Source organism: Exophiala bonariae (genome assembly GCF_035927105.1).
Source record: "Exophiala bonariae strain CCFEE 5792 chromosome Unknown scaffold_2, whole genome shotgun sequence".
NCBI lineage: Eukaryota > Fungi > Ascomycota > Eurotiomycetes > Chaetothyriales > Herpotrichiellaceae > Exophiala > Exophiala bonariae.
In genome coordinates, this window is record NW_027042477.1 from 1953324 (window position 1) to 1969437 (window position 16114).

Consider the following 16114-nt stretch of genomic DNA (forward strand, 5'->3'; position numbering starts at 1 on the left):
GCGGGTGAGACGCATTAGTCCTGCAGTAAAGGAAATTGAAACTTTTGTGGTCTGACAAATGGTTGACATGTCAGACAGTGCCAATTTGTGCCTACCAGCAAATGGACTGACGGTCTGACGAAACCCGTCGAGATTCAAACTCACTTTTCCCGTATCCATTTGGGGGCTGAGCATGTGGTAGCTGCAGTAAGCCGTCATTCCGATGTCTCTGCGGATGGGTTGCCTTGCGCCTCAGGACAATTCAGAGAGGCACTGCTGGCGACAAAGCTTGACTGGCTAATTTGAATTCGATTACTAAGTAGAATCTGAGTTGCTATCTCCAAGTAATAGAATTCAATAAGAACGATACGGGTGATGGACGCTTGCATGCTAAGTTACTCGCGATATGCGGATGTGATTCAGGAACGTTGTCTCCCACTGAGAAAAGTCAGAGACAGTTCTGTAAAATGTTGTGAGACGCTCTCTGGATATTGAACTACCTAAGAGTCGATCCACTGCCTAAAATTGAGGGCCAGGATCAAGAGACTACCAGACAACTACTATGTCCACTTGGAATGCCACCAAGGCCACTTTCATATTGCACATCAATGAGCGAGCCTTGCGAAGACTTCGTGGTACTCCGTACAAATCCATCATCAGGGGTATTTCGTTCGTCAATAATGATAAGATTTTATTTCATGCAACGACTAACAGGAACTCCATCATAAGCGAGTGTATCCATTGCTGTACAAGGTGGGCGGAACGAGAGGATTGACTCCATTCGTAAGTTTAGGTGGTGATGAAGAAGGAAACCCGTTCGTTTGAGGTGAATGGGCAGTTGGGGTGTATGATCCAATCGTCCTCAAACTTATGGCTTGTTTCTTGAGGCTCAATGAGTTCAGATGAGGATGCCGGAAGAGTTGATCGTTGAAGTCAGAAAGCTAATCACGTTAGTAAACCATAGAAAAATTCTCCTGGAAAATTATCATACCTTCACCCAGAAGAGTTCCTCCATGGCAAAAAACTTGGGTCTCTCTTCCTCCTCCTTCTGGTTCGCTTGTTTGATCGTCGTGTTCAGAGAGTTAGTATCGTAGTCGTATGAGAGCATATTCCTTGATACTCTCCATAAGCTCTGCCGTTGTGCAGGCGTCACAGGCCTCTTGTCGAGTGATGTGTAGTTACGCAAATTGAGATCTTTGGTTGCCAGCAATCCGGCAACTTGAAAGTTGGGTACCCACAGGCTATCATGTTCCACAACGGATGATTCATTATCAAGCTGGCTCAATTTCGCCGTGAAAAGGGGCAAAAACCTCGAAAGCCAGGGTACGCTCTTCGACGTTGATGGTTCATTGTCGATGAGAAAAGCGGTGCGACACAACAGGGCAGGGAGTGCTTCGCGTCGCCGTCGTTCGATTTCAAGTCGTGCTAATCGAAGCTGTTCCTCTTGACGGCGTTGCCTCTCCTCCAGCTCCCGTCTGATGCGCTCCTGCCGTTCCTCTTCCTCTTTTCTTTTTCGCTCGGCTTCTTCCTCGGCTTTTTTGATGCGTTCTTTCTCCTCTGCAATTCTCTGTTCTTCGGCGGCTTTCTCAGCAGCAAGACGATCTTCTTCTGCTCTTCTGGCTTCGGCAGCTTTACGTTCCTCCTCTTCTCTCTTCAGCTCGAGTTCAGCTTCCGTGGGACCCGTGTCCACAGGCTCCGACTTTACTGGGACTTCCACTTCCTCGGCAAGGGGCTTCGCATGTTTGTCGTTGGATTCTTTGCTAACATCATGGCCATTATCAGCTTGGGAAGTCTCTTCTGGTTTATCAACAAGCATTTCGTCTCTAGATTTGTCGCTTAGAGGAACATTCTGATCGTTTTTTGAAAGCTTCCGGCGCTTTGGTCTTTCATCTTCACTTGGGATGTGTTCGGAGTTTTGTTCAACTGAGGAGCTCAAGGATTGATTGTTCCTCTTCTTCGGACCTGGCCGTGACTCTTCAGGGCTGCTTTCCACCACAGTCCTTCGTTTCTTCGTGATACTCCGACCAGTTCCCTCTTCTTCAGCAACGTCTGCAGGTGGTGAAAAGCTCTCCCTTTGTCGTTTGAGTATGGTGCTCGATCTCGCTTCAGTTTTCACTGCAATGATAGAGTCATCTTCTCCAGAAGCTTCCTCCTCCACTATACTCTTGCGCCGACGATGTTCCTTCCCACTCACAAGACGTCTTCTCCGATGAGCGCTGTCGAGGTCCAACTGGGAAGCCTGTGGCAAGTCACTCTGACTCCTTCTCTTAACATGACTTTTTCTGGGTGCGGCGACCGTTTGATCTTGATCTGAAGAAACAGCCACTGCCGGATCACCAATTTCTCGTCGTGCGGGTAGATGCTTACGTCGATTACCACCATCGGTTGAGCCAGACTCACGGTCCCGACCTTTCTGCGAGGATTGTGGCGATTTATTGGGCAGCGATTTATGTGTCAGAGTGGGACTGGAAGAGGTGGAATTGCGCAATTTGCTGGAAATCGGAGACTGCGAACGGCGAACTGGCCGGCTTTTCTGCTTGTCAGAATCCCGAGTCATTCTTGGAGACGCTCCCTTCCTGGATCTTCCAGTGGCATGTTTATCGTACGCAGATTTCAGAATATCAACTTCCTTCTGCCACTGCTCACCCTTTCTCTCTGATGCGATCTCGTAGTAGGACTTCCCTTTAAGAATCCTTTTTGTCGGATCAAAGCCTGACTGCTCGACAAGCAATTTTACTACCTCGGGATGCCCGCGTCCGATTGCTGCCAATACCGGTGTATTGTATCCCGCCTTGAGATGGCGAAGCGGATCTGGGTCGGTCTCTGGGTCGCCCATGCCAAGCAAGTATTGAAGGACTTCTTCATGTCCAGCTTTGGCAGCAGCAATCAGCGACTCTGTTTCTGCCTTTTGCAGAATGTTGAGGATATTCGCCACACCCTGAACATCACCCTTTGCGGCCAGGCGAGTCAGATTCTCCTGTGTATTTGCTTGCCAGAGGAGATCATTACGCGTTGATTCGCTTCGTCCAGTTCTTCGTCGTTGAGTTGGATTCGGTGGGCTACGAGGGCCGTTGATCGGAGGAGAATCTCGTGGGCTGGCTGCTGAGGCCGCTCTGGAGGAGTTTCGGTCTTGCGCGATTTCAACCTGGTCACTGGATTTCCGTCGGTTGGTGTTGTTCTCCCGTGCATCAGCGAGGAGCCTTCTAAGCTCTGCGTGGTTCGGGTCGTCCAGAGGAACAAGCTCATATGGTTCATCGCCCTTAGCGTTGCCCAATCGAGGATTTGCTCCATGCTGAAGCAGGAGCCGAACCACCTCAAGGTGCCCATTTTCCACCGCGTCGATAAGTGGTGTTTCCTTGTCGATATTTCGTGTATCCACATCTGCATTGCTTTCCAATAGAAACTTAACGATATCCTCAAATCCCATCAGAGATGCGATTTGTAGGGGTGTGTTTCCCGCATTGTCAGCTAGATTCAGATCTTGCGGTCGTTCTGCAAACTTTGCTTGTGCAGAGGCAAGATCGTTGGCGTTGCAAGCCCTTGAAAGCGCAGTACGACCGTTTTTGTCCCGAATTTTGCGGGGACCTGAGGCTTTTGCGGGAGACATGGCGTCATGGTCTGCAGAAGACAATTTATTGAGGGGTGGTCTAGTTTGAGGAGAGTCGGAATCAGAGTCAGATGGAGAAGGCACGCGATCTGCAGAGCCGCTTCTTTTGGTATTGATTGCTGGTGGCCGTCCTCGCTTCTTCCGCTCGACATCGCCAAGAGTTAATTGAGTAGATACGCCACGCCTGTGTTCTCTTCGAACTGGTGGTCTGGGTGATGGCGACCGTTCGTTGGATGAATGGCGGGGATAGGTAGCAGACCTGGTTTCTCGCCGTTCAGAAGAACCAGGATCTGGGCCAGAATTATGAGTTTTGTTGCGATGTTTGCTAATGGGGGGTAATAGGTCGCTGGGGCGGCGTCTGCGGGTTTGGATCTGGACTGATTTGTCCTCGGCATCATCGGAATCAGCCGCAGGATCACTTGGACGTCTCTGCAGGCCTGATCTGGGGTGGTGTAATTCAATGCGACTGGATAAATCTGAATCACTATCTGGAGAATGGGTCGGAGCCCTGGGCGATGATAAAGGTGAGCTATGGCGGCTGGACGAGAGAGAGTTTTCGTCGTCTTTGTGGTCGATCAGACTCCGCTTGCGCTTTCTCGATCGGTTGTCCGAGTCGGTCGCGGTTGCTCTGCTTGGAGAATCATCTTCCTTGGCTCGCTCACGCTCGGTATGTTGAGACCCAGCAACGGAAGTGGTGTCGGCGTTGGTTCGCTGCTTCTCAGGGGATTGGATCAGAGTTTCAGCTTCTGAATCCCCGTCAGCTTCGGCCGCTGCAGCTGCAGCTGCAGCTGCCACCCCATTTTCATTACCAGCAGTATCGATCGTGGCGACTTTGTCCATAATTCGATCTTCAGGTGAACCTACAGCTGCAGGTTCGGACGTGGGTTCTGTTGGATTCGTGTTCGATGGTGTGTGAGAGGGGCTCTTGCTAGCGGACTGAGCAGGTTCGGAGTTTTTGTCGACAGCAACATTCTGAGGCCCTGCAGCAGCGCCGACACCGTTCATGACTGTGTCGACTTCTTCCTCATTCTTTGCCTGATCATTATCGTCGGCCGTTTTGAGGACGGTTTGTGTTGAGAAAGCGGATGGAAAGGGCAGGGAGATCAGAACTCCACCTGCAAGCAAAGCGGTGAAAGTAGTGATCTGACAGGTCGAAATCAGTGGATCGAATTGGTCAAATGGGAGAAGAGAAGAATTCTCAGATGGAAAATGATCGTTAGAGGTCGAATAGTGGGCGGCGCAAGTGGAATGTTGATTGCTGAATTGATGGCTCGAGGGGATGGAAATGGTGGACAGCCAACTTCGAACTCGACTCAGATGAACAGACGAGAGACTCCAGACACAGACACAGACTCGACTTGGACTGGCACTGGCTTGTCAGGCTTGTCGGACTTGGCCACAGCCTACTTCAGGTTAGTGCTGGTTAGTCACCCACCTTCCTAGATTCAGTTGAAGCTGTCACGTGAATCCCAGGCCTCCAAGTTCTTTGGACTCGTACTTCGTAAGCCAGCCTCCAATCTTTGCTGGGCGCCCACATCCTGGCTACCAGCCCCTAAAGTTGCCTTGTCCAGATACCTAGTGCCAGCCTAACTAGGCTGCCCAATGCTCAATAATATTTGATGCCTAACACCGAGCGCCCGTTAACGAGTCTTAGTTGGTGGGTACCCACCAATAAAGGCGGTCAAAGCGGTCATAAGGGGCGCCCCGCTCCAGGTGGCCTTTATCCGAAGGTACTTCATACTTCGTAGCTTCTGAAGTACCCGCAAGGCCCCAGCCCAAATCTCTGTGTGAGCGGTCGGTTCAGCATATTGCTCTGATCGGCATCCAATTTCGTTCTTCTCATCAAACAAGATTTCGCCTCACTCTGTTCCTTTTTTACTCATGCCCGGTACCTCCACTTTCTTGCTTCCTTCGTAAATTGACAGTGCAAGAATCTCACGAAGAACGCACACCATGGACCTCTGAGCATCCCGATTTCCCACCGCCCTCAGCATTATTAGATCTGGCCTTTCCACTACATTGGTGGTCCAAGCACGCCGTGTGACTGGACTTGCACATGTCTTCGTAACAAGCTTTATCGACTCAGGCTAAAAAGGAGATCGAAGATTCGCGGTCCTGGCTGATGGCTACTCTCAATTCGGATTCGCTGGATTCGTTCCCCAGCAATCTGGGCTCTCTCCTCGCTCACAAGCCTGTCTTCGATTTAGTCTCCTGGGGCATCAAAGCATTCTATCTTCTGAGCGCATTCGCAATTCTTCTAGTTCGCTTCACGCCAGATCTCAGGCGACGCTTCCTAGACTATGGCGCTCGTGCTCAAAATGCTTCCGAGACGTCAGAAAGTCCCAAGGGCGACCGCAGACGAACAATTGAAAGGTCTTCGGCCGCTTCGCAGCTTCTCGACTCCTTGGCCAAGCTGACTGTTCCGCACACTTGGTTTACTCACTTCTACATTCTATCTGTGCTCTGTTCAAGTTTGCAATTTCACCATCAGATCAGAATCCACATGTCTCAACGTGCCCGCGTCGCTTCATTCTGCTTGCTGCTTCAAAGTTCTAGAAGGCTGGTCGAATGCCTGACCTACAACCGAAAGAGCAAGTCTCGAATGTGGATCGGTCATTATTTCATCGGCATAGCTTTCTATCTTTTCACCAACATAACTCTCCTCCTTGATGGAGTTGGTTGGGCCGATTGGAATCACCCGGATATCGGTGAGCGATTCAATTCGATGGGAGCAACGGAGTGGGCATTTGCCGCTTTTATTTCGCAAGCATTTATCAGTCAGGCAAAATCACATTACTACCTATTTACACTCGAGAAATACACTTTGCCCGATGAGCTCGGCTTCAAACATTGGATCGCTCCTCATTACATGGCAGAATGCACATTCTATGGGTCACTTAGTGTCATTGCGGCTCCGCCCGATCGCATCCTGAATTGGAACCTATTCTGCGCATTCATCTTTGTGGTGGTAAATCTTAGTGTCACTGCTGAGGGGACCAAGCGGTGGATGCTGTCAAAGTTCCCTGATCGCAGACATGAAATACAATCAAGACGGAATGTATACATCCTGCGGTAAAGCGAACTGCCAAGCTGCACATATGTGCTCTACATTCCCATTCGACAAATCGAAGACTGCCTACGCACAGCAAGGAAGTACTCGACGTAGAAACATGATGGTATTTTGGGGGGGCTATCCTCAGCCATAGCTTGAGGAAGCCATGCCAGACCTTGAATGTCTCTCTAGTAAGTTTGCTGTCCAGCGCGATAGGTTGATCAATCAACTGGGATTTGTGATTTCCCGTAGGGGCAGCCTCGTGATGGTCACGTATCACTAACCTTGATCGTGCCATAAGCGGGTGCCTCAATATGGCTACACTCAATCAGAAATACAGCTGGCGATCGGAAGTATATATATCATCCACAGTAGCTCACTATCCTGTCATAGTGAACCAGTCCATCCTGACAGCTCTCATGGAGGAAAATGAAGAGCCACAAAACGGAGATGTAGGTGGACATTCGCCCTGCTTGCTTACGACGATTCCCAGTCACTGAATTCAACGTGATTCGTGAATTGAGTTCTCTCATGATTCAAACACAATCAATTTTTGGGCGCTTGAGAATTAAAAAGTTGATTGTGGCATGACTTTGCCGCTCCTGTGGATTCTGGCCGTCCAAATCGAGCCTTATAACGGGCCGTTTCATTCAAGAATTGGATGGCAAAATAGGAACCGGATCCCACTACGGCAACTTCCTTGGACATTGTGAACGAGGACGATTTTGGGCACTCTATTCCATCGCAAGACTGAGTGAAGCGCTGGAGTGATGTACTCATAATAATATTGCACCAGCGCATAAGGGCAACGGGTTGTGCTGGTGATCGACACGAGTAAGAAGACTCCATCACCAAAATGAAGTCTTCTAAGACGAAAGCACATCTCACAATGAATCTAACCAGGGGACTTTCCCGCATATCTCTTGAAGGCTCGAGACATTGCCAAAGTTCTGACTAGACAGAATCTGTATCATACCCTCCATGGAGGGTTCCGTGGCGGGATCTTTCCCCGTTCATTTTTATTCGTCCAGCCTCCCTAGTCAAGCTACAACGATCGTCGCAAATGATTAGTTTCTTCCTCAACTCATCCCAGCAACAATAACTTGCTGAACCCTTATAGCCAGTCAGATCATGCAGGACTGCTGCAAGACTCAAGCCCGCATCTCAGGTGCTTTGAATCTAGACCAGCCGACCTGAAGAAGAACAGCACCAGTTACCAGATCCCCGCAATTGCCTCCGATATTGGATGGCGGGGCAGTGGCTTCTGTGACTTGGCTCGTCTGCTAAGCAGCAACTTGCAAACCTTCCTCTAATCTCCTTCTGCATCTTGCCAACTTGCCGTTGCCTACAGTTGGTCTCGCCAGTCATGGTACAATTCGCTGGCGTTTTGTTCAACGGTGCGCTAAAAGTCAAATGCTCTCTTCACTTGCTCAAATGTCATTTTCAGCTGCGCCAGATAGCGCTCTCCCGATATTCAATTGCTCAATCTAGGTCATCTGCACTCTCTTTCTAGTCTTTTTCACTGGCACACAAGCGTTATCCTTCTGCAGCCTCGCCTAGAATACGAGGCCTAAGCCGCAGCAGCAGTCCGAGATGATCGCGACATTGACATACTCAGTTTTCCAGCAAGGTCCTTGTCTTCCTTCCCACCCCGATACTTTCTGTGCGGAAGTGTTACCTCAGTGCTCGGGCTTGTTCTCCATCATCGTTCCGTTGACGAAACCATCTGCTTGACTTATGTTCTCCTGATGCGTAGTCTTTGAGCTGATGAGCCTGTTTGCGACAAGTGACTTTATTAAGCAACATGACTTCGACATTTCGATTCGACCTAGCTTTTGCTCCTGGTGATTCCCTATGTTGTGACTTTTATGACCCAAGACGGCATTTGGATGCCGACTGTAACAAGCTACCTAGCGATTTGACGAGGCTTCTGAAGCACTGGGTAGCCGAGCGAAAGTTACAAAATGATCCTTCGACCACGTCCCAGGCTCTTCCAGCACCATCTGAGCTAAGTGACGAAACGTCTTCTTGGAGCGAAGAATCAGATTGGGATGGTAAAAGTCCAGCTTCAGTACCGAACGGTGTAAGCCAAGAACCTCCACTTGAAGATGCGACAGCAAACACGGGGAGGAAAAGAACCTCAGCTCAGGAAGCCGCGACATCGACGGGCTCTTCGAGTTACCCCAGAATCCATGGCCTTTCTTTCGGATCCAGGCCCAATGAGTCTGCCATCATCTTCAAAGCGGGCAAGGAATGGTCTATAGGCAAGATTGCTTTTCGTTTCTGTGTGCATATCTAAGCAAAAGCTTTCTAGGCGGCCGGGTCTTCGAAAGGCTCTCAAATTTGAGAGACTGGATAGTCCGCCCTTCCTCGACCTTCACAAGCGAGTCGAGGACAGACACGGGGACATTTACAGTAGATCCATTACGTGCACCTCATTTGAAAATATTCTTGGGACCTGAGAACACCTACTTTGCTGTCAATGGTAAATCCTCCTATTCCTGTGATCTTCTAGGCTAATTTGAGCTGCTCAGTAAGTCTTATCCGGCTGTACATCAATCGATGGAGCTGAAAACCTGAGGCAAACGCTGCTCTCATTGCTTATCTTCTTGTTTTGTTGCTGGCAATATATCATAACTTGTACATCCGTATAGCTCGGAAGGCTACTGACTCCTTTTTAGACCGAAAGAGGAGATTACATCACCAATATTGAAGGAGTTCCAGGCTTCCAAGCCTGGGTCAATCAAACTGCAAAGTCTGAAGCGACCGATGCGCCGGACAACGAAGGGAGGCGTAATGATATAATTCAACCAGAATTCATGCCACACAGTCTAGCACTAGGACCAGACGATATGTTCTGCTGGATATCTAAATCTCAATTTTGTTTTAATGATCCCTTCAAAGCAGCTTTTCCAGAATTACAGAGAACCTTAGCCAAGGAACAAGAAAGGAAGAGGTTGGGTGAAGTTGTCAGTCTCTCCGATACGGCAATGTCCTGATGCTAATCCGATTTGCAGAGGCTTGTGACCAGCACTTATCGACCGCCTGGATCATCACAGCCATACTTTGCTCTAGCCACTGCTGATGGTGTCTGCATCGCATCCGTTCCTCCAGCAACCAGCGACAAATTCTCCCGGTATGCGTTCCACATTGGTGCGGTCTTGCGAGCGAAGTGGACAAAGAGAATGGTAAGTTGGGCCTGGTCCTCGACCGAGAACCACGCTAAAGACTTCAGAGCGATTTGCAAACATCCTATGATGATCTCACGAGGGAGGCTGAAGCAGCCATTCAGGTCGTTATCTCTCCGCAGCAAACAGAAACGCGGGAACCGAATTCTTCTGCAGAGCAAGAACCAGCACCACAACGATCGAGTAAAGTGACAGGGACGGCCACAGGTGAATTGAGCTCATCAATTACTGCACTGAAGCATATGCGGCGAACGGTACAGGCACTTTTGGCAATCAAGGAACATTGTGAGTTGAACATTGTTCTTAGCATGCATAAAGACCAGATGAAAAGCAAAGACCTCGATAGCAGAGTGGACGCACTATTGGAAGAATCCAGGACATGGGCCGAAGATCTGCAAATCACGGCAAATAATCTCAAAGTCATCACCACGAACCAGAATAATTTCATCGATGGTATCTTAGGACTTATAAGAGCTTTTCAGCCTGTGAAGCCAATTGCCAAGCCCGAGGCCAATCCTTCCGCAGAAGTTACCGGCCAGCCCAATGTCGAGGCCTCGGAACCATTGAAGCCGGCGGTCATCACTGTTGAGACCAAGGAAGAGGAAGGAGCGGGACAGTCGACAACTAAGAGTGCCAAAGCGGAATCAGCAGAGCAGCCGCCGGTTGAAAACCAGGTAGTGGAGAGTCCAAAGGAGCCTACCCCCATAGTTCAGGAGGGGCAGACACAGCCAGCTACCACCGTCGACCCGAAGATACAAAAAAGCAACAAGCTGGACGGTGTTATGGAAGAACTTCGAGCTCTTCTCCAACACCTAAAAGATGCTCAATCGGCCTTTCTCAAAGAGCTAACGGAGACCATCCAAAACGCTCTTGAAAAGCCGATTTCTGCCGGTGTGGGTGAAATGAAAACTACGCAACAGGAGCTCAATTCACTTGTGAAGTTACTTGGAAGCATGCGGAGTGAAGTCATCGCTGCCAAAAAGAACTTAACAGCTTTCGACATCGTATGTGACGAGAAATTACCAATCGGAGAAGGCGTCAATATGCTTGGCCAACGGTATCAAGAGAAAGTCGTAGCACTAAATGCGGCGGCTGAAACTCTGGTAGAATACATCAAAGACTACGACAGTACGAAGACACCACTTAGTGATGGAATAAAGAAGCTCTTGGACGAGCTGAGCACTGCAAAGGAGGACCTGAAAAGTGCTGCAGGTATCCTGAGGAATACCCTGACAGAGGTGAACACAAAGTTGGAAACCAGTGCGGAAGACGCCTTTGATGTGGCCACGTCCCTGCCATCTGGGATTAGCAAGCTTGGTGAGGCACTCATCAGCAAGGACACTCAATTAAAAAGAGCAAAGACCGAAACGAGCGACTCCCAAGCGGCATTGAATAGTGCAAAGGCTACACTGACGGCCGCGGCCAGTGGGACCTACAACCCAGAGACAAGCTCGCTCGAGACAGGAATCACAGCACTTGGGGAAGCACTGCGGACCGCGACCGCCGAGAAGACGCGATTGACAGGAGAACTCGAAAAGCTGCGGAACGCCACTGGACCTGTGACCCCATCTGGGGATTCCAAGCCACCACTGCCACCAGCGGTCTCGGCCGCGATATCCGTCTGGAGAAGCAGGGTATTCGTCAACGAGACCGGAAGGGACGCGGCGTTGGCATTTCACGCCGACTTCGAAGAGGTGAAGCGATTCAACCCCAACATACCCGATGCCACGTGGACCGACAGCAAGAGGCAGTTCGATTTCTACTTCCCTAACAAAATCCAAGAAAAGGACGTCGTCACCATCAAGAGGATCCTCAAGCTTCCGAATTCCGACGGCTCTGCGGCCGCGAAGAGATCGGCTGAATCTGTCGCGGCTTACTTCCATCTCGACATGTCGCGCTTCGTCGGTGACAACGGGACCTGGGTCCGCAAGACAGATGATCTGTCCGGCCATGTCCTCGCTATCTCTGCCTTCGGGCCGTATAAGTGGCCACAACCTCCGTTGCCGTTGTGACGGGACTGCTTGCAGGTGTCTTTCGCAAAAAGGGGATGAAGGAGGTCACGATGATTAAATGCCTCTCAGTTGCCCATGAATTGATGAACCTAATAATGAGTTGACGAATTCCAACGAGCTTTGGTTTAGTAACAGCAACATGATGAACGAATATGATTATGGATTTCTTTTGAGACCAAGGGGGGTTAAAAACTCTTCCTCATCTTTCGAAATGCTACAGTAGCATCCTTGCCCTATCCAACAGTAAATGCTCATTTCTCCAAGCTTCCATGCTGCCTAGCACCTTTTGTATCTGATTGGCATAATTCCCAATTTTCATATCAACTGATCACTCAATGTCCACCGGTCAAGCCATTCTATACGCAGCTGATCCTCCCCATCAGAGAGTATATCTAAACTGTGGGTTCTTCATGTCGGTCAAATCATCTTCATAGGCATGTTCATAATCCTCGAGTACGCCCGTCTTGTCTCTCTTCTTATTCTCCCACGAGCAGATCATTCTGTAGACTATGGCGAGCACCGCAGCGACGATCGAAGTCACAATCGTCGTGATCCAGCCTGTATTGTACTTTGGAGCCTGTTCGGTCTTGAACACGAGAGGACCGAGGAAATTCCCTGAGAGGATTCTCGTGTCAGCAGGATACTATGCTTTGATTGAAGGATAGGATTCGAAGGTGAGCTGAATAGAGCTTACCAAGACAATAGCCGACGAACATGCCGGACGAGCCAACGGAACGTTTCGTGTAGCCGGCCGTGTTGGCGATCTGCATGCTCATGAGGACGGCATAGCCGCCGCCATAGGACGCGAGGATGTAGACGCCAAACAGTCTCGCGCCGGTCTGTGATTGCGGGAGCAGCCACAGCAGGAACGAGCCGACGATGGTACCGCAGACGGTGATGGTAACGAGGTATGCTCTCCAGCCTGGGAATTTATATGCGAGGTACGGGGCCGTCAGCTCGATCGTGCCGATGATAAAACCGGCGGGCATGATCAATAAGAGAGAGTTCAAGCCGCTGAACCCGAGCTGGTTGATTATAATGGGGATAAATGTTGAGACAGGCCCGTTGGCGACTAGAATGCAGAAGGCCATGATGAATACCAGCCAGAAGCGGATGTCCAGCAGGAGTTCGAAGAGCTGCTGTTTCTTGAAATGTGTGTTGCGCACCCCGGAGTTGTTCATCCGCATGCGAGCTACCGCGATGTAGCGTTCTCGATCGGTGAAGCGTCGTGCACGGATCGGGTCCGGTGGCATCAGGAACAGAATCACAAACGACCAGAGTATAGTAATGGATCCCGCGACTATGTACATGTACCGCCAGGGGGAGAGAGAGCCTTTGATGTGTCCCAGTCCATAGTTGATAAGCGGAGATACCATGGAAACGTATCCCGTGCTACTATACCATGCCCTATTGCAAAATGTCAATGAATTTCCTGAGCTGAGCAAGTCCAAGATCGTCTTCTTACCCCATGCGCAAGGCTTGCTCCTGCTTCTTGTACCATCTGCGTATAAAGATGTCAATGACACAAAACTTTCCAACGATCAAAAGTGAACTTACCCTCCGACAACCAGCATCCAAGCTGGAGATACCCCTGACTCCAGCGCACCGAGAAAAAACCTCTGTGCATAGAGGCTCTGATAGTTGTGACAAGCCGCCGTGCACGTCAGACAGATTCCCCACAGCAGCACGATGCCGAAGACCACACGCTCGATGGGATAGCGCTGTGCCAGAACAATTGCCGGGTATGCGCCGACTATGAAGCCCAAGTAGAAGATCGAGGCAGACATTGAGTACCGAATACCGACGTTGAGGTCAAGGTCGGTCCGGAGACCGAATAGGGCCTATGTCTTATGTTAGAAACGTGCAACTCCATGAGTACTGCGTTGCCTACCGCTTGTGAGAGCATGGCCTTGTCGTAATACTAGATCAAGTCACAGAGTTAGCATTTGTTCGATGGGGTGAGAGGAAGAGAATGAACTTGGGAGTGGCGTCTACCTGGAGGCCATATGTCAAGCAAAGGATAGACAACAATCTGCGATCAATCTTCCGCACCAGCTTCTTCTCTTCCTCCTCTGTCCACTCTTCGTCCCCAACATAGTTGGCAAGAACCTTCATAGCCTCGTCATTGTGGATGGTATCGATCGTGATCGTTTTCCTCAGTTGTTCGATATTCTCAGGACCCCTCGCACCCTCAGTTTGCATCTCTCGTATCTTTCCATCTTCTTCAGACATTCTTGCTCACGCAAACAGCCACGCGTTAAGATGTATTGCAAATGAAGAGGCGCCCCTATGGTTGCGTTTGGAAAGGAAACGGCTACCGAGAGAAAGAAGAACTTGAGGCGCACTGGGCAAGAGCTTATTTTATGCATCACCCACCTCGAGTCCGTCATGGCGTATCCTAAGACTTATTCTAAGCATCACTGGGCACTCGGCTCGTACACGGCTATGACCCGACTTTGCCAAGTATACGAATTGGCAATTTACCGAGGGAGAACGTTGGATTTGGTTGTGAATGGAGAAAGTTGATATGTGAGATGAGGAGAAAAGACGGGGTCGTCTTGCGGAGAGAGGAGACAAATATGGAGTCGATGAAGTCACAGCATCTGTGACATGGATGTGATCGCCGAACCACGAGGGGATATTAGTGTAAAATATGTCGCTTTTGATCGGGTACAACTCCGATATACCCTGGGTTGTTCATTTGGTTGTTTGAGTGTGGTATGATCCCCATTTTTTTCATGCAAGGCCTATCTTCCTCGGTAATCAATTCAGCTGCGGAGGAAGCCACACCTAGAGGTAGGCAGGAAGTAAATGAATGGTATTGGGTACCTAAAAGAATTATCCATCATCTCATCTTCCATAAACATCTCATTGACGTTATAGTTTTGGTTGTTGGGATTTCAGCTCTGGTCCAGGCCAAGCACCCGGGACCTCTCTCAGTATCCATTCCGCAACACCAGCATTGGTTTCTTCAGGGCGCTCCAGCAACCCCCAGTGGCCCGCTTGAATGGTGAACTCGCTGAGATTCTCAGTCGTGGCCCGCATCTCTTCGGTCAGCTTCGGATTGTACACAGTCTGGCAGACAGCGTCATATTCGGTATGTATGAACAAGACAGGCATCTTGAGTTTGCCTCCATTGACACTTTTTTCCCGGGTATACTTTTCATTCGCAGCGTGGTTTAGGTACCACGACGATGCACCAAAGAATCCAGTCTTTGTCAACGCGGAAGTCAGCTCCTGAAATAAGTTCTCGTCCAACACGGTGTAGTTTAGAGGCAGCTGGGGTATGGTAGCATTGGGTCCACCAAACCACCCGTGATCTTTCGTGACGTTGGACGTTCGTGCAATTTCCTGACCAGTTTGAGCATTGCCCTTAGAGAAAAATAATTTGATATAAGTGGACGGCTGGGTCTCGAATTGTTTGTCACCAGATCTTGTTTCAGCATCCTGTTCGTAGAACACCTGATAATCCCATTGGCCGGCTGGATAGACATCTTTGGGGTACAAATCACGATCCACGGTGGAAACCAAGGTGTTCAGCCCGAGCTCAAGAGTGCGATAGGGTACCGACATCCCAATGATAGCAGTGCACACCTCAGGGTGATGGCTCGCAATAGCCCAGAGCGGACCACATCCCCAGTCATGGCCAAACCAGATGGCCTCTTTTCTTCCCAGATGTTGCAGAAGCTCGAGACACTGCGGCACGAGCTTCTCCAGAGCAAAATCGCTAGAATTGTTCGAGGTCCACGTTTGACCATAGCCTGGCATATCTGGTGCGACGACAAAAAACCCTAGTTCTGAAAACGCTTGTATCTGACGTTGCCAGGTGAGAGCGATACCTGGCCAGCCGTGTAGCAAAACCATCAGCGGTCCATCTGATGGTCCCGCGGACAGGTAGAACATTTCCCTTCCATTGCTCGGGATGGTAAAGACATTGGAGGAGAGATTCTGTGCCATGATGAGGCTGAATAATGTTGATGCTTGAATGGCAAGTGAACGAATATACATGGCGAATGTCGAACTTGTTATACCATTAATCTATTAGTACTAGGGGGCGTGCTGCCTACTGGAAATGTCAATAACCTCGGCTTGTGGTCGATATAAACTCCAGCTGACTCGATCTTGAACCTACACGTTTTATACTGAAGGAGCGCATGGCGTATAAGATTAGTCAACAATCATTGTAAATCTGGCTGTGAACCGTTGAACAATCAATAATCTCGATCGGGATAACGTAAGTATCTTAAATTAGGATGCCAGTGTTGTGGTATCCCGA

General features: G+C 49.6%; 5 protein-coding genes across 5 annotated transcripts; 2 read left to right on the top strand and 3 right to left on the bottom strand.

The window, feature by feature from the left end:
* Positions 1-701: 701 nt before the first annotated feature.
* Positions 702-5469, bottom strand: LTR84_005224 (uncharacterized protein; the record flags this gene model as incomplete). Its single annotated transcript, XM_064848796.1, has 3 exons — positions 702-920; positions 971-4701; positions 5466-5469. The coding sequence occupies 3 exons, from the start codon at positions 5467-5469 to the stop codon at positions 702-704; spliced, it is 3954 nt and encodes a 1317-aa protein (XP_064711420.1).
* A 239-nt stretch (positions 5470-5708) lies between these two features.
* LTR84_005225 (uncharacterized protein) lies at positions 5709-6662 on the top strand (the record flags this gene model as incomplete). The annotated part of the gene is made up of 1 exon (XM_064848797.1): positions 5709-6662. One exon carries the CDS (start codon positions 5709-5711, stop codon positions 6660-6662), a length of 954 nt encoding a protein of 317 aa, XP_064711421.1.
* Positions 6663-8442: 1780 nt separating this feature from the next.
* On the top strand, positions 8443-11838 carry LTR84_005226 (uncharacterized protein; the record flags this gene model as incomplete). Its single annotated transcript, XM_064848798.1, has 4 exons — positions 8443-8721; positions 9320-9607; positions 9656-9826; positions 9874-11838. The coding sequence occupies 4 exons, from the start codon at positions 8443-8445 to the stop codon at positions 11836-11838; spliced, it is 2703 nt and encodes a 900-aa protein (XP_064711422.1).
* Positions 11839-12217: 379 nt separating this feature from the next.
* Positions 12218-14070, bottom strand: LTR84_005227 (uncharacterized protein; the record flags this gene model as incomplete). Its single annotated transcript, XM_064848799.1, has 6 exons — positions 12218-12453; positions 12533-13245; positions 13304-13339; positions 13396-13679; positions 13730-13759; positions 13834-14070. The coding sequence occupies 6 exons, from the start codon at positions 14068-14070 to the stop codon at positions 12218-12220; spliced, it is 1536 nt and encodes a 511-aa protein (XP_064711423.1).
* Positions 14071-14715: 645 nt separating this feature from the next.
* On the bottom strand, positions 14716-15795 carry LTR84_005228 (uncharacterized protein; the record flags this gene model as incomplete). The annotated part of the gene is made up of 1 exon (XM_064848800.1): positions 14716-15795. One exon carries the CDS (start codon positions 15793-15795, stop codon positions 14716-14718), a length of 1080 nt encoding a protein of 359 aa, XP_064711424.1.
* Positions 15796-16114: the final 319 nt, after the last annotated feature.